This window comes from Mercenaria mercenaria, chromosome 17 (genome assembly GCF_021730395.1).
Source record: "Mercenaria mercenaria strain notata chromosome 17, MADL_Memer_1, whole genome shotgun sequence".
Taxonomy (NCBI): Eukaryota; Metazoa; Mollusca; class Bivalvia; order Venerida; family Veneridae; genus Mercenaria; species Mercenaria mercenaria.
Genome location: NC_069377.1, coordinates 59,338,526 through 59,360,601, shown reverse-complemented (window position 1 = coordinate 59,360,601; position 22,076 = coordinate 59,338,526). Strand labels below are relative to the sequence as shown.

General features: G+C 36.1%; 2 protein-coding genes across 2 annotated transcripts in view; both read right to left on the bottom strand.

Annotated features, from left to right (window-relative positions):
* LOC123536043 (uncharacterized) overlaps window positions 1–19,521 on the bottom strand; it is a 32,287-nt gene extending 12,766 nt beyond the window's left edge. The window contains exon 1 of the mRNA XM_045318824.2: window positions 19,214–19,521. Coding sequence (XP_045174759.1) covers window positions 19,214–19,364 — 151 coding nt within the window. The 5' untranslated portion in view covers window positions 19,365–19,521. The remainder of the gene's footprint in view (window positions 1–19,213) is intronic.
* On the bottom strand, window positions 3,561–11,113 carry LOC123536044 (uncharacterized). Its single transcript, XM_045318827.2, has 4 exons — window positions 10,748–11,113; window positions 8,331–8,632; window positions 6,253–6,360; window positions 3,561–4,856 (listed from the first exon to the last, which is right to left on the bottom strand). Exons 1-4 carry the CDS (start codon window positions 10,845–10,847, stop codon window positions 4,284–4,286), a joined length of 1,083 nt encoding a protein of 360 aa, XP_045174762.2. The 5' UTR covers window positions 10,848–11,113; the 3' UTR covers window positions 3,561–4,283.
* Window positions 19,522–22,076: the final 2,555 nt, after the last annotated feature.

Sequence of the window (22,076 nt, the reverse complement as noted above, 5' to 3'; positions counted from 1 at the left end):
AGACAAAACATGCACTACCATTTAGATATCTCCCCACTACAGTACAGACAAAACATGCAGTACCATTTAGATATCTCCCCACTACAGACAAAACATGCAGTACCATTTAAATATTTTTTACCTCCCATAAGGTTCTAACATTTTTATTTGTTTTAAGGTGGTCAGGTGGTGCCCCCTATATTTCTGTAGAGGGTCAGTAAGTGATCGATAAAACAAATCAATTATAGGGTTTGTTTGTGACCTTCGACGGAAACATGTGGGGTCAGTTTGGCTAACGTCTCGTCCTCCATTTATCATGCTGACCCCATATATTTCCGTGGTAGGTCACTAACAAACCCCATAATCAATAATATTAACGTTACATTCGATCGCACATCCATTTATTTGTTTGCATTACTCTAAATACATAGAGATATAAATTTCCTATAAAGATTTAGTAATTCAATTTGTTCTACTGTACAGTTTTTGTGTTCCATTTACTTAAAAAGCATTGTCCAACTTAAAAAAGCAATGGACATAATTAATAAAACAAATTAGTAAATAAGTGTCATGTTTGGTTATGGAACTGTTCATACCACACTCTAGAACAAATTCAAATTATGATCACAGTTGAAGTAACTGAAGTTCCAATGTGCTTTGTAGACTGATTTAAAAATGGAAATGATACCAAGTTATGACTTTTAGACCTGTGAAAAAACACTTATGGTAGCAACGATTTTATTTGGGGAGGCTCTTCAAAACAGTATCAAGAACAATCGCAGTCGTGATATTTTTCAGATATAAACAGTTAAAGACCCACCACGACCTAGTGACCTACTTTTTTCACCTACAAAAACTTCATGAAAATCATTCGTATGGTACAGGTAATATACAGCTATACTACAAGTTTTCAGGTGGACCATTTAGGCCCTTCCTGAATAAATGTGATTTCAAACGTATTCAGTCAATCTCTTTTCAACATAGTTTTAAGAATATAGATGAATAACTATCTTACACTATAGAAACAAATTGTGATTGAAATTTAAATACAATGATTTCTGTACATATTGCTACATTAATTCAATGAAATGTTAAAGACCTGCTCCAGTCCTACCTTTTAACCTTAAATTGTCACTGAAAAAGCATGAAAATCCTGACTATGAACAGTGACGCCTGTCAAAATAGAGTCTATTTTATATATAAAATACCTGTGGTTTTGCATGCTAAAGTGTGGCGCGCGGCTGTTAACTGTTACCTATTGTAATCATGGGTTGCATAACACACAGTAGAATCTGAATAGCCGCGGAGCAGGGCTTTAAGACATTAAACACATTGTCTTGGCGTAATATATGTCACTGTCAATTTGTAACTAAATACTTGTATATCTCATTTTTTTTTTCATGCAAATCATGTATAATTACCATCACGGAAATGTAAAAGAATACAGTTATTTTGTGGCGCGTCTTTAAACGACATCACCATACACCTTGAAGAACAAATACTAGTTAAAGCTCTTGTTGGTTAAATGGATTTGTCTATTTGCTCGTTTTAATTATGCGTTATAGGACAAGTCTACGTTTAGTCTGTGTCGAATTGTCTGAACATATGAGTTTGTGTGTGTGTTGTTTTTTATGCCCCCAAAGGGAGGCATATTAGTTTTCAACTGTCCGACCGTTCATTCGTCACAACGTTAACTGTTTGCATGAAGGCACTTTACTCCCGAACCACTGCACCCAGGATCTTAAAACTTCACATGCTAATAGTACTTATTGAGTACACGAATCCTATTGACTTTGGGGTCACCAGGTCAAAGGTCAAGGTCACCAGGTCAAAGGTCAAGGCGTTGCGGGGGTATTGTCACCATTAGTGACAGCTCTTGTTTTTTGCTTTATTTTATGAAGTTGAGTTTTTTTTTTAAAGTTTATACACCCATCCTCTCAAATCCATTGGTAACATTTTTTATCATCATTATTTTGGGTGGTCATCTTGACTTCAAAATGGCCGCCTCAAATTATGCAATTTTCCATTTTCTTACCAATTAAATTTCTCTAAAATGTACTGTATGCATTTTGTATGGATTATAAATGCTAGAATTTATTAAACAAGTTTAAATGGAACATTATATAAATACCATATGGCAGCGTGTGTGACATTGATATTGTCAACCCGAGGGCAGAATGTCACCCGAGGCGAAAGCCGAGTGGTGACATTCTGTTCCGAGGGTTGACAACATCAATGTCACACACGCTGCCATATGGTATTTATTTTATTATACCGAACAAAACTAAACACATAAAAAAAATAAAAATGTTTTTGATTCATTTAATTCAACAGTTTCATCTTTAGCGCGGTAATCAGTTGTGTACACATTGAATAGCGACGTCATATTACAATATGACATTGTGTACAAGGGAGGCAATCATATGGCTAAAAAAAACTGAAGCAGTTATTTGCCCTTATATGACATTCAAAATATCAGCGCGGTCACATGACCTGACAGTCACTTTCGCTTGATCACGTGTCAAAAAGGTTGAAATGTTTCTGATAGTCAAAATATCTCCTTTTCGGGTAATGGGATTTTACCATTGTAGACAAAAGTGAGGTATAATAATTAATTTTATCTTGTGTTTTTAAAATGGAGTTATTTGTGCTTAAATGGAGATAAATCGCTTGTGATTTTATAAATTTAGTATAATTTGCAATATCTTCAAAATACAGACATGACATGAACAAAATACAAGCCTTTATACAAAATGTCTAAATCAACCATACTGTATATCTTTTAAGTTAATCTTTACAATATAAAGCATATCGATAACATTATAAAGACAAAGTAAACGGAGGTAAAAAGCCAGAATGTGCATAACTCGCCACGGAAGGCGCTCATACATAAAATTGTAACTATAGCCGTTTTCAGTGGGTGTTTTCTTTTCTGGAGATTTTGTGTGAATAAAATGATCAAGTGCTGTCAATACACCTTTTTATGTAAACGCGTTCCAATAGTGAAACGTAAACGTAGTACAGCCCTTATTACACGTTTAATGCTAGAATAGCGTTAACGCATGTTTGTTTTGTGTAATAGCATCTTCTGAATCCCTCGGGATACGTTGATGCATTCACCATAATGAGCTTGGGCACCAATCAATCCCGCGGGACACTATTACACGAAAAACATGTGTTATTCCTACACTGAAAAGTTTAATGTTAATCCTTTTTTTCACATTTGAAGAACATGGCTTTTAATTCCCTTTTTTTCAAGTATTAAATTATTCTATCACTTTTTATGTGTTTATGTCCGACTTCCCTCTGGTTATTGGTATGTATACGTCAAGATAACTAACGTGATTTCATTTATGATACTATTACACACAGCACAAAAAAGTTTTCTTATTCTTGTTGTATCTGTGTTTTGCAATTTTTTCTTTTGTTCTTGTAGCCCAAGTGTTATGAAAATGTCAACAAGTAAGGGGTGAAATTACATTTATAATATGTCTTATTTTTGGCCAAAATGTTGCAAATATTACAGTTGCGGCTAGATATGTTGGTAAGTTTACGTCAAAGAAAACTATAAACAATTGAAGTATGACTTTTATATTTATTTTAAGTAAATTTCATGTAAATAAATGTTCCGGTATAAATAAAAACGGTTGTTTTTACATTTATCCATTATTTAAAAGAACGAATGACTCGACGCAAGCACATATATACCAAACATTCACATAGTTTGACCAAGGACGGAGACATCGACAAATACATATATACATAACTAATAAAAAATACCTCTAAATATAAATAAGGAGAACAAAAAGGATGTAGGCCAACATTCCGATCAATCAATCACAGCTTTTCCACTACCAGTCTAATAATAGCATATGAATTGCTAACTTTCTACAGTCTGTCTACCATCGTAAAATAAATTCTCTATCTAGTTAAAACCTTACAGGAGACAAAATACTAACTAAATGTACCAGGCGAACCAGATTTATGGACACGTCACTTTTGCTCATATGTTTTTAGACACAATTGACAATATATAAGAACACTTTCAGATTAAATTGGCACAACTACCTAAGCATGACTAATCAGGATATATAGCAGCAACACAATGTAAGAAGCCGGGAAACATTCAAGGCAAGTTATTTCTCCTTTCCATTACTGCTCATACGTATATACGGAAAATCCCGAGTACATTGTATATGTCTTGCTTATTCAACCTTTCGTCAAGACTTCTACCAACTACCAGATCTCTGTAAGGTAGATATGACCTTGCGTTTGAATAGGAAGAACATTGTTTGCTAGACTGATCACTGTTTCACAGCTTCCGACTCAGGACACTGAATTCCATCTTGCTCATTCTTTATGTACGCCATCTCGTTAAACTTGGCAAGTTCTTCTTTAATGTAACATTTTGTCCATCTCACCCTGTCCTTAAGGTCTATTTTATCAATATTTAAATGATATAATCTGTTTAGTATTATACTTAGCACCGACTGATCAAATCTGTGACAAAACCCGTATTTGTTCGCAGATGCACAATTTGAATAAAATTTGGTATCTGCAGCAATACAAGTCTTAGTCAATGCACACGATACCCAAGGTCGCATGATGTAGTTATACGTAAATGCGTTCCTCTTTATGAAAATCAGAGCAGCGTTAAATCTAAAGCTCTTCTTGAATGCACAAGCCTCTTCACCAAGCGCTTTGAATGTCTGGCTGTCTGTTTCGTATGCTAAGTTGATTTCGGGGTTTGCAAGTTTCCTATGTCCGGCTGCGATACCTTCCTTCTTCGCTATATCGATACCTCCCTGTAGATTACCGTCGGGTATGTATACAGCCGAGTCCATCCAAATGACAAAACCGAACTCTTGTAAGGCCATCTACAAGAGGAAAGCAAATTACACAATTTACAATCTATGTCAAATAATTTGTATCTAATCTTACAAACATATATTTGATTAATGAATACTAGTAAATGGATTCGCGGATGGTATCATAATGGTCGAGAGATACTTAGAAAAGACCTAGTCCCAATTTCACGAAAAAGCTTAAGTATTTACTTAGTTAAGTCTGTTATTTTAAAATAGTGCTATTGCTTAAGTTTTTGTTATTTAATTGTTTTTTTCTATAACAATGTATTTATAGCTAAATTATACTATGGTTAGTAGTATTTGTCTGCAGTACTTATTTCAGTCATGCAAATACAATATTTCTATTTAAGCACGATATAATGAACTTGAGTATTTGCTTAAATATATTTCTTATTGCTATACTTCGTTTTCTCTAAAATTCAGAATTGTTGTTTTGATCTATATGAAATAGTCATATACGGTTTTGATATAGATGAAACAGTATAGAATTGAAGATGCATAAAGGGCAACAACAAACATTTGAAATAACAGACTTAGCCAAGTACTTACTTATTTTTTTTTTGTTAAACTGGGACCTGGTAACAAAAGAACATTTGCCTTCAACAAAAACTAACATTCCGGCGTTTCCTGTTGATTTGTTTGTTTGTTTTGGGTTTAACGCCGTTTTTCAACAGTATTTCAGTCATGTAACGGCGGGCAGTTAACCTAACCAGTTTTCCTGGATTCTTTACTAGTATAAACCTGTTCTCCACAAGTAACTGCCAACTTCCCCACACAAATCAGAGGTGGAGGACGAATGATTTCAGACATAATGTCTATTATCAAATCGTCACTGAGAACATACGGCCCGCCCGAGGATCGAACTCACGACCCCGCGATCCGTAGATCTGCGCTCTCCCTATTGAGCTAAGCGGACGGGTAGTTTCCTGTTGAAGACAGACGCAAACGGGACGTGTCAGATTAGATTCTGTTATATATTTTATAGTGTTCTGTCAAAGAAAGGCTTACATTTAACAAATAAGTACGAACTGATAGAAACAGAACTACGCATTGTGCTAGGTGGGAATTCGGTTCTCCTGAACAACCTTCATTATTGGTCAATACTCGGTAAATAAATAGTTGTTTTTTTCAGAGAGATTTATAGTTTGCTTCCATTTTATACTCGTAGTTCAGGATAAAGAAAGTGAAGGTATTTAATGAAAGGGTCATTTTAACAGTAGCTTCAGTAGGGATGTTGTATTCAATGACAAGGTTATCCTGAGGCCAGATTGAACTTGGTACAAAGTAAATGGTAATCACAGACTGGCTGCGAGATTTAACAGAGCGCAATATTTCTCGAACACCACATGGACCAACAGTTGCACTCACGCATTTCTAACGAACTGAAAATAATTAGCAACACTACCTGGATGACAACCGGTTTCCATGCGTGTGATGGGAGATAATTTTCTAGGAAGTCGGGGTATTCGTCGAAAGGGAATTGTTTCACTTCACATTTTCCTTCGGCGCATATCTGAAATATAAACGCAATAATTTAGACTCTTGCTTCAGCTCGGTCGTCGACTAATGCCTAATACCTTGGCGGGTTCCAGGCCCGGCTTCCGGAATATTTGACTGGGGGCCCCAGTCTAGAACGAAGACGTCACCGTCGGGGCGCATAGCACCGAGAGCGGGTACGTATGGGAAGGGGGCCTCTGCCCATGTTATGGGGGTTAGGGAGATCTCCCATGAAACTTTTTGAAATAAAGGTATGAAATGGTGGCCTCTGGTGTATTTACTGGTGGTGGCACTGGCCTCATTTTAGGGGGGTCAGGGGGTGCTCCCCTGAAAATGTATGAAACACAGGCATGAAATGGTGGCCTCTGGTGCATTTTTAGGTCTAAATTTTGAGGTAATGGAGGGGTTAGTCCCTTCTTGATGGGGGAGGGGGGTTCAGGGAGCTCTCCCCTGGAAAATTTTGAATTATATGTATGAAATGGTGGCCTCTGGTTCGTTTCTGGGTCTAAATTTTGAGAAAATATTATTCCTTTGCAAAAATAGTTGGGTGCATTTTTGATGAGTATAGGTCACGTCTCAGGCAACTAGGGGAAGTGGGCACTAGCCCCCACTGGACCGGGCCTGTTCGAACCCCGTCCGAAATGTGTATTTATTACACGTTAGGAAGCAATCAGGTTGTCTTTTGTTCTCACCGATGTTATTTTCAAGAACGGACAGACACCTGGGTAATTCTATTTGCACCTTGCTAGCTTCCCGACATAGGAATGGGGCTCAAAATACAATGAAATAGTAAAGCTTATGAATGTTGAAATCGGAGTGTAGTTGACACTCGACTCGGTTAGTGTCTTTGCAGGTTTTATTGCTTATTTGCATGTCTAACAACAATGGTTGGCTTTCTTTTGTTTGTTTTGCATTAATAACAAAACTCTTATGTACGACATATTTGAACAGTAGTTCAAATGTTTGAAGGAGCTTACAAAAGATATAAATGAAGATTTGAAAATAATTGTTTATACACTTGGCAAACTTGGTAACTGTCTAGACAAGATTAAAATATAAATTGTCATATACTAGATAAGTGACTTTGATAAACAATCGTTTTCCGAAAATGACAGGCTTGAGTTAGAATAAAACTAAAATTATTTAATTGAAATTACATATTTTTGCGTTTAATTTCAATAGTAATGGTTATTTTTTTTGTCGAATAGATCTATGGTTAAGTGATAGTTACCGAGTCAGTGATCAGTTAATACACAAATTACAGAGCAAGTCAAATTTAGATTTCTGTCCACTCGAGCAAGTAAGATCGATTTATCAACATTTAAATACGCAGGACATGACATTTAGTAAGCTACCAACAGTGATGATCGATAATCAAAGTGTATTTTGGCTCTACTTCTGAACGCTATGCTGATAAGAGCGAGATATTACCAAAAAAAAAAAAAAAAAAAAAAAAAAAAAAAACACCAAGTTTTTTTTTTCATATTTGCAACGTTTAATGATACATGTACTTCAATTTTTGACCAAGTTTTGGTGCTATTTACAATCTTTAACACATTTTTGTAAAACTTACAATTTAAACCCAAGTTTTTTTGATATTTACAATTTTAACTACGTTTTTTTGTGATACTCACAATTCTTAACTAAGTTTTTGTGATATTTACCATTTTATCACTATTAACTTTTTTGTAATATTTACCGTATTTAACCTTGAGCCTGCTAAATTTCTAAAATGGACTGGTCCATCATTAATGTTGGGCAATAACATTTATTATTCCAAGGGGTGTTTACTGAAAATTTACTGACTGAATAGCGAACAGTGCAGACCATGATGTGCAGGCTGATCTTGGTCTGCACTGGTCGCAAAGGCAGAATCACTTGCCGCCAGCACAGCAGGCTAAATGTTTTTTACTGTAATAGTTACCATTTTAAACTAAGTTTTTTGTCATATTTACCGTTTAATTTGTTTAATTTTCTTATAATTACCGTTTTCCTTTGATCGTCTGTCATGCCCACATCGTACACAACAATCTTCAGTTTTGGAGTTATGTTAGAAGACAGTCTGTTGATCAGTCCTGTGGCTAGGGATATGTGATTGGCTGACGTTGCCGTGACAACAACAGGTTCATCCACTTCTTTTAGATCACCGATTGTTTGAAGACCCAGTCTATTGAGGTACCGCTTCGAGTCCACTAGAGGGTAGTTGACTATTTTCATCTGGTTTTCGTTCTTGTTAGAGGATAGGAGGGCAGACTCTGGACATTGATTTGCTTGAGCGTCTGGTAACTCTGAAAGAAAGGAACATCGGCTATTTCACGTGATTTTGTGGAAGAAATAGTTCTCTATATTTTTTACACTTACTTGGTTTTATCTGCCAAAATAAAACACCGTATATATGTAAGATATATACATGTACAAAGGGCCATAAAACTTATAATACTGCAATCTGACCGAAACTTGCAGGCTGGCATTTCCCTACAGCAGTCAGCATTTCTACCATGTGGTTTAATACTCCACACCATGTCACAGAAATTGTTTCGGAGGGACAGACGAATGGGCGGACAAACAGGACGGACGGACGAACGAACGGAAAGACGAACGGACTGGTGGACAACGCCAACGCTCGCTCTGCCCGCCCTCGTCGGGAGATAAAAATCGTGTCAACAGCCCGTATCGTTGCGAAAGTACAGGTCCGGAAACACGAAACTATCCTCACAACATGTATACTGATATGAAAAATTTCATAAATTCTTAATCAATTAATCTGACATGGAATAATTGCTGTTGATTTTAGTGCTGCACAGACATACATTGATTTGCGATAATGGACTGAATGGATGATTAAATATTTATACAAGGTTCAGGTTATCGCTATAGAATTATGCTGTATTTTTGAAATATAGGCTGGGCTGTGCAGTGGGTATAGTATCTTGAGTTTTCTCGATAACTAGATATTGGCATCATACGGTACTACTGAAAACAAATTAGACAATTCCCGATTTTTGCAATATTTATCCCCCTTGAAAAACCTGGAAACCATTTTGGATATTAAAAATAACAGAGGTGTAAGGACTCCTACGCACTAGTGTTTTTGAATCTACGTCTTTTAAGAAAATAAATAACCAAAGAACAAAAGGAAACAACGATGTGTTTAAGTTATTCCGGATGACACTAAGACTTAGTTAAAAGAAATAATAGCTAAAAAGAGAGTTAAACAATCCATGATTTGAACCACAGTCATATTCAAGTCCGTCATTACGTGTAAACACATTTCTAATTAAATTATAAACAAATAAGTATATTGTCTGAAAAATTTGACGGTAACATTAAACTGTATACACCTGATCTGCCTGCACTTTCCTTTTGATAAGGTCGGGTCAATATTAAAACTACACATTTTAAATGCTTAAAATAATATAATAAAAAAGGAAGGGATTATCTAAAGGATTACGTTTTTGTTCTTAAACTAGGTACTCCTTTTCTCCATACATAATCCTTGTTATTTTCATATCTGCGACCAAAAGTGACGGTTAATTGTCCTGTAATTGGGCTTTAAGACTATAAAAAGTTCGTTACATTCCATTTGGTACCCGCTGACAGTAATTGGGGAAATTAAACTCTTTAACATACAGAGAACCTTGAACCTTTAATGATATTTTTCAAAAGATTATGTACATGAGAATAAATGTAAAGATCAATAGTAGGAAAATATTTATGTAAAACTTGATTGTATTGGGTATAGAGGTAAACACAATAAACGTTCATAGATTGAACTGACTTGACGTGTCCTTCAAATCATTTCTTCATTCAAACAAAACGTGTTGCTGTAAACTTGTAAAATATATACAATTGAATAAACTGTCATTCAAAAGGCAACATGTTACATATTCTTCATTAATTAATGGTTTGAGTAAAACATTTTGTAAGAGGATGTTTATTTCGTTAAACATGAGTGTACTCGTAAATATATGGCTTGAGTTAATCATTTGGAGACACAAAACGTGTAACTGTGGAAAAAAATGAAATGAAAAAATGTAATTGAATAATCTGTCATTCAAAAGGAAACATGTTACAACTCATTTCATGGCTAAATTAGCCAATTTCTTAGGAGGAAGAAAATGTACGCATAAATGCTTACATGTAAAATGCTTACTTCTGTATTTGCAATTGAATAACCGCGCTCAGCACTCGTTCAAAACAGCAACATTATTTTTTAAAATAATAAATTAACAAAATTCACGTCTAAAGATGATGATTATTTCGTTAAGAAAATCTATGCATAAATGTACACTTATTAAATTTATAAAACTTATTACGGTAAAGGAGGGTTGAGATAACTTTCACCATACTTGTCAAAGTTTAGATATGTAAAATTTCATTTAGAGTAAATAAACAGTACTTGCCTATAATTCCCATTCGAACCAATGTATACGAGACGATTACAGCTGTCATAATTATCAAAAGAACATGTAAATTCCATCTCGTCCTAAATGTGGACGCCATTCCTATACAAATGACCGGTAGTTCATCGGAACAAACCGAACTAATTTACCTAAAAATTATAGAAAATCCCCGCGTCCGTTTATTTACATTTCTTTTCAAAAATCTCCCGGATAAGTAATTGTATACATGAATCAACATAAGAATGTAAATACCCTTAAATCAACGCAAACACAAGAATGGACATGGCATTCTATGCATTATACTACCGCAAATTAAAAAAAAAGCGTTCAATTGGCCATGACATTATATATAATCCTATGTAAAGGCAACTTTAGTATCGTCTGCCGGTAGCAAGGTGGTATTATCGATTTGATATAATCGATACGTTTAACTATTAGATCAGTCAATCACCTGCTATGATTTCTTCAAATGGTTTAGGATTTTTGCCTTGAAGCGGTTCGTTTAATACAAATTTTCCAAAAAATACTTGTAACTATTAATTTAAACGATATGAATATACACCTACACTGGCATGAAAAAGCGACGTTTGCAAATATATAAACTAATATAAGAGTGGTTGACTCCATTGATGCTACATTTCTCTCATCTAACCATGATTGATTTTGCCTTTATTGATCACGTGTTTTTATTTCACAAGCCTTGAAGGGATAGGAATAGATCTAAATTTGCTAACTGTATAGATATCCCAAGTTGGCAGTGGGTTCGCACCGCCTGAAGAACTTTTTCACCAATTTTACAACTGAACCTGATTGACTCAATAAAACTTCGAAGTGTTTTTAATTTTTCCTGAAAAGAAACGTAAATATATCTTGACTTTTACTTATAGATTTCTTGTCTTGAAGTGTTGTTTTTTTCTCCACATTTTATTTCCAACTCTTATTTATTATTCATAGTTGAAACTTTTGTCTATATCCTTTCCGCACCTAGGCTGTAACGTAATAAAACGTATTAGCGTCTGATGGCCCTTTCACGCTTCCGTAAAATCAATATTTGTCACACGAAATTCATTTTCAAAATTACGGTGTTCCGTTTGGACAATCGTGACTTTTTTATTTAATACTAAAACGCGATGCACGATGGTACGATGACGAAAACGCGATAGAGCGATGGCACGATGATGAAACAACGATGGTACGGTGGTGAAAACGCGATGGCACGATGATGAAATCGCGATGGTGCGATGGTACGATGGTGAAATGTCGATGTAATATCGATGTAATATCGCGTTTTCATCATCGTACCATCGCGTTTTCACCATCGTTCCATCGCGTTTTCATCATCGTACCATCGTGCCATCGCGTTTTCACCATCGTACCATCGCGTTCTCACCATCGTGCCATCGCGTTTTCACCATCGTACCATCGCGTTTTCACCATCGTGTCATCGCGTTATCATCATCGTACCATCGTGGTTTCACCATCCTACCATCGCGTTTTCACCATCGTACCATCGCCTTCCGGTTAGAAATGCGTAGTCCCGTGCACTTGTATTTTTGTCAACAATAGATGAATGTATCTCAATGTATTTTGTGAGAAGAAATTTACCATTTAGATTCTGCTGTTTTGCACAATGTTTTACAAAATGTTCAGTGCTCAGTTCATTAAAACTGTAAAATGTTCAAGGTCACGTCCTTTGTGTTTTATGTATGCATGAAAGTAAATAAAAAGCTGGGTGTAATAGTCACATGGTATTATTCAAACTCAGCTTATTCTTGTTAGGATGTAGAAGGTACACAGTGCAATGTGAAAATGATGAGATTGTATCAAGCCTGTATTTCAGTGACACACATACTGTACCATTGCGCATGACCACCGGAAGGCGATGGTACGATGGTGAAACCGCGATGGTACGATGGTGATAACGCGATGGCACGATGGTGATAATGCGATGGTACGATGGTGAAAACACGATGGTACGATGGTGAAAACGTGATGGCACGATGGTGAAAACGCGGTGGTACGATGGTGAAAATGCGATAGTACGATGGTGAAAACGCGATGGTACGATGATGAAAACGCGATATTACATCGACATTTCACCATCGTACCATCGCACCATCGCGATTTCATCATCGTGCCATCGCATTTTCACCATCGAACCATCGTTGTTGCATTATCGTGCCATCGCGTTTTCGTCATCGTACCATTAAATAAAAAGTCATGATTGTCCAAACGGAACACCGTAGAAAATATTTCTGAAATGTCTAGGTCTACAGTTCTCAAATACGGGAATATCTTACATCCGAGGCATATACTGACACTTTCAAACAACATCAAAAAGGACCTTTTGAACGATTTGACGAAGTTCCAAAAATCTCTATGTACCCTTGCTCCATTCCGGACCCCTGTGGGATGACCCCTGACTATCGACCAATGCAAAGGCGACTTTCGTTTTCAAGTTTAGCATGTCTACTTTCATTTTCTTTATCCGGAAATAGCTCAAGGTCGAGTAAAGTCATTTTTTGTGTTTCAAAAACATGCATATGCCTGGCGAGATTGCATAAAAGTGTGCCCGGTGTCCTTAGGATATACAATCCCATAGCTTAACCTTATTAGTTTTGGTTGAAACCTTTAACATTTAAGATCAGGCGATGTTCCAATGGAATCAGAAAAAGAACAACTCCCAATTTTAAATTTTTCTTTTACAGAACTAATAACAAGTTACTTAATTAGCTCAATTAATAGAGGTTAAGATTCCCCGTTCCGACAAAAACTGAGGTCCATCACGGACGCCCAAGGTAGATTTCCTTTTTTAAATATTTTATTGTTCCGATACCTTGTGAATTGTGCAACTGTTTAAATACTTGTCTCATTTGCTTTGAAACCGAAAAGAGTTTTAAATTACATATTTATAAAGGATAAACTTTCAAAATAAATGTATACAATATTTGATACACAAAAATTGAAACACTAGAATGTAATTTGTGCATGTGTGCAGGGGTGGGGGTACGATTTATCTACGGTCATTTACAAATATACAAACGATGTCACTTTCGTTAAACTTGTAGGCAGTGTTGCATTTTCCATTACTGCTCATGAACAAACTCAATCAAACCGAGTCTGCAATTTTCATTGTTTGCCTTGTTCTCGATACTTGGCGCTCAGCATTAAGAGGATAGTGCTAGGACTGGTCAGCCCGGTGTTAGTATAATGTGACTGGGTGGGGTATCATGCCACGTGTCTACGACGTGATATTCCAGTGAGGCAGCACTATAAAGTTGGGCATTGTGCTCACTGCTACAAGTAGACACCGTCGTTTATATGACTGAAAAATTGTTGAAAAAGACGTTAAACCCGAACACACACACACACACACACACACACACACACACACACACACACACACACACACTTCCGAGGGATCTACTTTTCAGATTTTATTAGAAATATTTTCACTTATTTACATGTCAAACTGATTTAACTATTATTTGTTTTGTTTCGCTTTACTGACATTCCTTCTGCACTACCCACTCCACTATCTGACGAATTAGTACAAGCTATTAGTTTTGATCCACATAAATCCGTCTATAAAATTTATTGTTTCTTAGTATATGTCAATTGAATTAACTGTATTCTGTATACCAGTCGTAAAGGATGCAGTAATTAAAACGGTAATATTTACTGAAGTCGTCCGTCAAGATAAATGGTGCACGGACCAACTTACAGTAAATGCGTTTTAAAACAGACAATATTGTAATGCGGCCGTTAAAGGGAAACATCTTGGAAACAAATCTTCTGCAGTTGTCGTTACTTTGTATATCTGGATATTTCCCCCTCAGATGGCCTTCGCTTTTTTTTTTTGGAAATAGACTAGCAATAACAATGATTCAACAAGGCAAGTGACTGGCGATTACTATGCTTTGAAAACAGAAAACAATTAAGAAAATTGATTATTATTCATACTAAAGGTATCCGATCCACAGATAAGCAAGTTCTATATAACAGTGCTATTAAAATATACCAAATATTGATGCCTGGTAAGCTCATATAATTTTGGTATCATTTGAAAGTGTATTGTCTACAAAAAAAAAAGAAAATATAAATTACATGACAAAAATATTTTATAGAGTTCTTATTCTTTACCTTATAGTCTTCAATGATACTTCAACAGAAATCCGGTTACTAGTATTACAGTGTAAGATTTATCATTTTGTAGTCAAAAAACATGACTGTAATGATTTTTGCATATTATTTATGGTCATCTTGTTCAGCAGACACAATACCATAAAAAAAGAGGTCACCAGGCATCCAAATTTAACATATTTGTGGATCGGATATTAAGGTAATAGAGCACGCCAGTAAGATGCCTGGTCGCATAACCCGGTAAAAACTAGATAAAAACCGTATACAAATCAAATCGTGATAGAAAATGGTTATGTTAATTAATATGAAATGATAAAATTGTTATTTTGTAAAATAATTACTTATACTTTAACATTAACTTGACGAGTTGACACGGTTATTGACCGTCCAATATGGATTCAGTAAAGCTCTTGCTTGAAACTTTTATTCCGTATCCGGTCACCAACAAGCCGTGTAATTATAGAATGATATCTAAGGAGCGGCGACGTGAGGAGCGCAATGGCGCGAAAGGACGAGTGCACAGTTCTTGATGCTATTCTAATAACATTTCATTACATGTATATTCATTATTATATAAATGATATATATTTAATTATTAGTCTGAGTAAAATTGAAACTTTGATGATATCGCCGTTAGTTAGGTTTCAAAGCGTCGACTCACATGAAACTGATGTAACAAATTACTCAACGGAACTGATAAGAAATTTGCGCAGGTTTTGACGTTACTATTAATATTACATAATTTCACATCGGTCGCTTGGGATTATTTGTGACATCATTTCATGTGTCCGTCGCGTTAAAACGTTCACTAACTACGATATTTTCAATATTACTCACGCTATCTTACAAATGTATAAAAGATTCAAGTGAAGATGCGTATGTAATAAAAAAATTGTTAGACCTGCATCGAGAATACTTTACTTTACTTTTACAATCTGGTGTGGATCTCAATTCCTTCTTGAAACTGCTCAAGGACGGCGCTGAGACCATGCTTTGGGGTAATTTATTCCATGAGTCAACAACACGATTTGCAAAAAAAATATTTCCTTACATCAGTTCTTGAATGTTTCTTTTCAAGTTTCTGATATTATTATTATTATTATTATCATTATTATTATTATTATTAATATTATATAGCGCCCTTTTCATGATAAACACATTCAAAGGCGCTTTACATATATGCACTCGTTCTTCCGCGGAATAGTATTTGCGCGATGTTTTTGCTGTACAACTCGAGTATATTTCCAAGTTCCATCTTGAAATCAGAACTTTTGGTTGAAAGAAAAATTATATCTGCATCATATCTATTCAAGAGGTAAATAAAACATTCTTTATAATCAGTCTTGCGTTAGCTATCACGAAAAAAAAAACGTGTTACCTTATTTTTGTACTGAACAGAACCAAGTAAAGTGAGGTATAGAAAACTGAAATGCTAACTTATAGAAATAATGTTGATCCTAGAATATGTTATTTCAACTATTACTGCTTCAGTTCAAACTGATTCTAAAGTGGGAACCAAGTTTAGGGAAAAAAGGACAGAACGACTCATCACATACGCTTGCAAACAAAAACTTGATGTAATGTATCTTACGAAACTGTGAGTGAAGACAAAACAACAACATAGAAATGTACAGGTAATCAATGACAACCTTCCATGCACCAACACCAGTTGTGTGATCTACATGGATTGGGCTTGCACCTTAAACTTATCTCAGCTACACTACTACCTGTATCGCATTTAACATACAGTCATCAACGCTCGTATTGCGTAGTTTCAATCTGGATAACACTTTTTACAAGTCTAGGTGGAGGCCGAAGGCTTTAACGCATACTTAAAATATTTCCAGATAGCAACTATATAATCACAAATTCGGCAACTGATAAAGGTCACCGAATCGACAAAATTGTCCACAAACGGCAGATGTTGAAATACGGGTAGCAAACTACTTCAGGTGAGTATATATGTCAAGCTACGCGATAAATGGGTTCGTGCTTCTTACTGAGTCAGATACAACGGATGGGCTGAAGTAACTCCAACTGACATATGTATATCACATTTTATTTTTGATTCTTTGCTCCGAAAATGAGTACTTGGCATTTGAGAATATTTATGAAAGATGATTAAAAGTAATTTAGAAGTACTCATCTGTCCAGGTAACCAGGCTATTGGAAAATGGATGTTTTTAGGCCGAAAGGGAAAGAAAGTTTATTCTCTAATCTTCACCCTTATAATTAGATTTTATAAAATAAAAGAATAAGGACACAGATCTAAAAGGAAGAGAACAATCTCTGGAAAACAAAACCCCACAGTAGCGACAGACAAATCTTAGACAAAGTGAAACAATTAAGACAAAGTTGGCAAAACAAACACATTATGGAACACGATGTGGGCATCGATATGAAACGACCAGTGGCAAAACACCACTGTAGATTTTAAATTGTGCGAAAACCTTCAATCTTTATCCCGACCACGCTCCAGTGTTTACATGACAGTCCAAATAAACGCTATCACCGCCAGATGAATCCCAGTTTCAAAATTTGCTTGAAAAAAAAATCGCCATTTGCTGCGTACCAACCTGCTTTCCATATCCGTGAATCCTAGATATTCTTCCCTTTTATTGCACATCAATCCAACTGTCCCAAAACCCTTGAGTCCTAGACAATTTCTCCCCGTTTACTGCTTCAATCTCCCAATGCCGTGATTCCTAAACATTCTTTTTACTTTACTGCACATCAACCAGCTAACGAAATCTCGTGATTCCTAGACTTTCCATCCCTTTTCAGCACGTCAACCCAATCATCTCAACCCCTTGAGTCCTAGACATTCCTCTCCATCAACTGATCATAAACCCAGTTATCTCAATCCCTTGAGACTTAGACGTATTTCTCCCTTTGGTGAGCATGAACCTAGCTATTACTATCTCTTAACTCCTAGATATTCTTCCCTCTTTACTGAACATCAACCTAACTATCCCAGTCACTTAAATCCTAGATATTCCTCTACCTTTACTGAGAAGACCTTTGCTGAGCCTAGCTATCCCAAAAGCCTGGTTTCCAAGACATTTCCACCCTTTACTGCGCATCAGCCTAGCTATACTATTCCATTGAGTCCTAAACATTCAGTTCCTTTACTCAGCATCAACCCAGATGGCCATCCTAATCCCTTCAGTCGTAGACATTTTTCCCCATTTACTGCGCATCAACCTGTCTATCCCAATTGCTTGAGTTCTAGACATTCTCCTGCATTAACTGATCGTTGAGTCGTAGACATCCCCCATCAGCCTAGCTATGCTATTCCATTGAGTCCTAAACATTCAGCTCCTTTACTCAGCATCAACCCAGCTATCTCAATCTCGTGAGTCCTAGACATTCTTTCCTAAGAATTGAGCATCAACTCCGCTCTATAATTCCTATGAGTCCTGGACATTCTTTCCACTTTACAGTCAGCCAGACTATTCCATATATCATGTGAGTCCTAGAGATTCGTCCCATAGAGTCCTAGAGATTCATCCCCTTTACCGCACATCAGCTCAGCTATCCGTATCCAATGATTCCTACATAAAATTCCCAATTTACTGTATCTCAATCCGTTAAGTCGTAGACATTCTTCCACATTTACTACGCATCGGCATAACTTTCCCGATTCCTAGACATTCTTCCCCATTAACTGAACATCAGCCCAGCTATCGCTATCCCTTGAGTTCTAGACATTCTTCCCCATTTACTGCACATCATCCAAGCTTTCCCAAACCCGTGATTCCTAGACATTCTCCTCCTCCATTGACCATTACCCCTTCTATTTCAGTCACGTGTGCTCTGCATCATCTGCTTCCCCTCCATTCTCTGCCAATCTCCATATACGATGAGATGACAGACTGGTACATAGTGTTAGCAGAATAATAGTTAGAAAACAAAAGTTACCAAATTCTGATTTTCTTGTGACTAGAGCGGACGCTGGTCTAGTGTTAACACGTCGGACAACGAAACCATGGGTCTTGAGATCAAGTCCCCGCTGCTTCAACAACTAAAACCATAAACAAGGATTGTTAGTTCAAGCCTCCTCTCCTCCAACTTAAACATTAACATTCAGGTAAGGGTCCCGTATATGGGTGCTTTGCACCGGACACGCTAAAGAACTAGTGAAGCATCTTTTGTGTTTTGCATTGTCACCCATCTAAGTTAACTATCAATCTTATGGAGGACTCGCTCATGTGGGTCAACGGTTGCGGCTATAAATAACACACACACACACACACGCACACTCCATTACGACTTCATCCGAGTAAATTCGCGAGTGTCATAGAAGACGGAAATGCTACTTACCATCTTTTCGGGTGCATGTCATCAACAAGATTGGCACGGGTAACAGTAATATAACCAGTATATCAATAACCACATTCTTCCATTTTTTTACATAACTCTTCGAGACTGTGTTTCTCTTGATTGTTGATAACATCTTCATTATGCCAGGCATAGTGCAACAGTGGCTTTTCCTTTTGTTTAAAGATACAGTTTTAACAAAATAGAAAACAAAATTAAAGATAAAAATGCATAAACGCAAATAATTAAATCCCTTTTATAATTCCTAGATACAAGTTTTCTGATTTTTTCTTTTGTAAGGAAGTAAATATCAATATATATATATATATATATGTTGACATCATGTTGTTACTGTATCGACGAATAGTGCGGCCATGCTTAACAGAAATCTTTCAACATCTGTTTTCACTGAAAAAGAATGTTTTGGTCGATCGAATAGTTTTAAAGATGTTACACAATATATACTCAATAATTCAAGCTTAAGACAGTAGTAGGCTTGCGTTATACATATTTCAATACAGTTCCTATCAATGTGTGTAAGTTTGGAAACAGATATTGTTGCATACTAGTTGCTTGTACAAAGGCAAGAACCAAGTGGTTTAAACAATTTTATTGAAAGCATTTTATGAATCATTAACAAAAATTACAAAGGAAATGGACAGGATTCAAATAAGCCTACAACTGTAAAGATGCATAAATGAGTTTTCCTGACACATCTGTTAAGAAAGTAAGCTAAGCAATTCAACAATACAGAAGTTAAAACAAATAGTTACAAAAACATATGATTACACAATCAAGGGAAAAAAAAAACATTTGATTTTAAACTTCACGTTTTCGCATGTAAACGAAAAAATAGATATTAGATATTCTCCCCCCTTTACTGAACATCAACCTAACTATCCCAGTCCCTTAAATCCAAAATATTCTTCTCCCTTTAACGAGCATCAGCCTGGCCATCCTGATCCCTTCAGTCGTAGACATTCTTCCCTATTTACTGCGCATCAACCTAGCTATTCCAATTGCTTGAGTTCTAGACATTCTTCTGAATTAACTGATCGTTGAGTCGTAGACATACCCCCTTTGCTGAGCCAAGCTATCCCAAAAACATGGTTTCATTCCCTCTTTACTAGCTATGCTATTCCATTGAATCCTAAACATTCTGTTCCTTTATTCAGCATCAACCCAACTATCTCAATCTCGTGACTCCCAGACATTATTTACCAAGTATTGCGTATCAACTCTGCTCTATAATTCCTATGGTATTTGATATGAAAATGTGATTGTAGGATTTAACAAAAAATGTTGTTAGGGGTGTAGTTTTTAGCAGTTTCATTTACATCTAATAACTTAAATAAGACTAAATAATGGAAGTTTTATGAGCACATGTGTAACTTATTTGATTAATATAACAAAAAAAAAAAGGGATAAAAAACATAAGAGACGTAGAAAACAAGGGAAATTTGAGATTATAAAACAGTACAATAATGTCAGATGTCAGTTATCGTTTTAAGAATACGAAGTGTATGTATAACAGACCCGGTTCCAGAAATATTTCATTGGGGTGGGGGAGGGGCACCAGTTAAGAATGAAGGTGGCATCGGCCAGCCGAGTGGGGTTAGGTACGGATAGAAGTGATCCCTCTTGTTAGGTGGGTCAGGGCGTGTCCGTCTGGAAATGTTTGAAATACGAATATATGTATAAAATGGTGGCCTCTGCTGCATGTTTTGAGTCCAAATCTTGAAGTACGGGAGGGGTAAACCCCCTCCTGACAGTGAATATAATCTGAAAAGTAGATCCCAATGCAAACAGTGAAAATTGCAGACTCGGTTTGATTGAGTCTGTTCATGAGCAGTAATGGAAAATGCAACACTGCCCACGCCCCCTAGCACCGGCTTAAGCAGTATTCAATCTTCAAATCTAAATGAGTTGAAATCAATGATCCCGAAGGACCAGAAAATATAACAACACTGAGATGAAGCCGGGGCGACATTTTACAGCCTCCACACAGGCTCGACCCTGGATCCGAGCCTCTACAATTAGAAAAATAATTAGGTATACGCTAGGGCCTCAATGAAGATTAACTTATTCAAATTTTATTATTATTATATAGACTAAGTGTTCTTTTAAAACATTAAACGTATGGCAGAGCACAGCCTTATCAAAGAATACACTTACTATAAATTGATTGTAACTCTGTATTGGCGTCATGGAATTAATATCAGGTTTATCGAAAATTTATCATGCAATTTTATAATATATTGATATCCTCCATATGTGTATATATTAGTACTTTTGTACTCCCAATATCCTCGCTGTAATGCTGAGTAGAGTTATCAAAATTGAAACACAAAAAAATATCTGTCAAAAACACAGACTTATCAGATCTGGCCATTATCAATAAATGTTCTTATTATTCCAGAGATTGCTTTGATACATTATGAGAAAATACATAAAATATAAGTGAGAAGTAAAAAGGCAGAAGTATTTAGTTTGATATTCGACTTTCGTCTTTCGATATTTTTTATGGACAGTTGTAACAGAATGGTATTGGGCAAAAATATACATAGAATATAAGTCAAATTTATTCTTAAACTTATATTTTCTAGTTGTTTTGACATATTTTTGCATGCAATTATGTTGTGTTCAGTTCAGTAATTGTTGTGCGCATGTCTAACGGAAGACGCCAAAACGAAAACTCGACAAATAAGATATTTGTCGTGTTTTCGTGTCGGCGGGGCGAAAACACGACAACACGACAGCACTACATATAAAGGGCGCTAACACGACATATTCATACCCGCCAACACGAAAACTCGACAAATAAATATGTCGTGTCGGCGCCCTCTAAATGTCGTGTTTTCGTGTA

Excerpts from the sequence above, each read along its gene's own strand:
- LOC123536044 (XM_045318827.2), bottom strand. The coding sequence starts at position 10,847 with ATGGCGTCCACATTTAGGACGAGATGGAATTTACATGTTCTTTTGATA. Across the intron at positions 8,633-10,747 it reads GGTTCGAATGGGAATTATAG|AGTTACCAGACGCTCAAGCA; the intron begins GCAAGTACTGTT and ends CCTTTCTTTCAG. Across the intron at positions 4,857-6,252 it reads GGAAACCGGTTGTCATCCAG|ATGGCCTTACAAGAGTTCGG; the intron begins GTAGTGTTGCTA and ends TTCCTCTTGTAG.